The sequence below is a fragment of the Tupaia chinensis genome, unplaced genomic scaffold (assembly GCF_000334495.1).
Source record: "Tupaia chinensis unplaced genomic scaffold, TupChi_1.0 Scaffold149922_1, whole genome shotgun sequence".
Classification (NCBI taxonomy): Eukaryota; Metazoa; Chordata; class Mammalia; order Scandentia; family Tupaiidae; genus Tupaia; species Tupaia belangeri.
The window spans coordinates 307,946-308,579 of record NW_006209766.1 but is presented as its reverse complement, the minus strand read 5'-3'; the positions used below and the strand labels follow the sequence as shown (position 1 = coordinate 308,579).

Sequence of the window (634 nt, the reverse complement as noted above, 5' to 3'; positions counted from 1 at the left end):
CCCAGGGAGGGCAGCCCTGTGTCACCCGCTGGGCCCTCCCCCACTATGGTGGACTCTTCCTCTTCCTCGCACTCTTATCTCTCACCAAAGCCTCAGTCAGGCAACCGGGTTCGGTGGAACCTGGGTCACCCCCACCTCTGCGTTTATGTGCATAACCCCACAGTGCTGGACGGGAGTCCCTTCCGCACCAAGTTAGGATGAGCAGAGGCAAGTGCCAAGGGTTGAGAAGTATCAGAAAATGGCTTATTCCGCCTGTAAGCCTTTTTCCCTAAGTTAGCCATCGAGCATCACCTCACTTTGCAAGAACCCGTTCTGCAAGACCAGAGGTGAACCGCTGTTGCAAATAAACTCACACCTGGCGGTTCACAAACCGTCTCCAGCTCCCTTCACTCCCAGGAGACGCGCCTTTCTCATCCCGCCCCTCTGCCACCGCCCCGAGCTCTGCTCCGCTGAGCGAACCGCTCACTGAAGGCGGTCGCGACCCTCGGATCCCCGCAGGCGCGCGAAGGTCGCTGCGGCCGAGCTCGCTCACCGAAGTAGTCCCGCGCTGTGCGCGCCTCCAGCGCCCGCTCCAGCTCTCGAGTGAGCGCCTCCAGCCGCCTCTCGGCCGCGCTCCGGCCACCCTCCCCGCCCC

At 62.8% G+C, this 634-nt stretch overlaps 1 protein-coding gene across 1 annotated transcript in view; it reads right to left on the bottom strand.

The window, feature by feature from the left end:
• Nucleotides 1-629, bottom strand: part of WTIP (WT1 interacting protein) — a gene marked incomplete at its 5' end in the record, with an annotated part of 23,855 nt that extends 23,226 nt beyond the window's left edge. The window contains one exon of the mRNA XM_014585405.2: nucleotides 533-629. Coding sequence (XP_014440891.1) covers nucleotides 533-629 — 97 coding nt within the window. The remainder of the gene's footprint in view (nucleotides 1-532) is intronic.
• Between the last annotated feature and the right edge of the window lie 5 nt (nucleotides 630-634).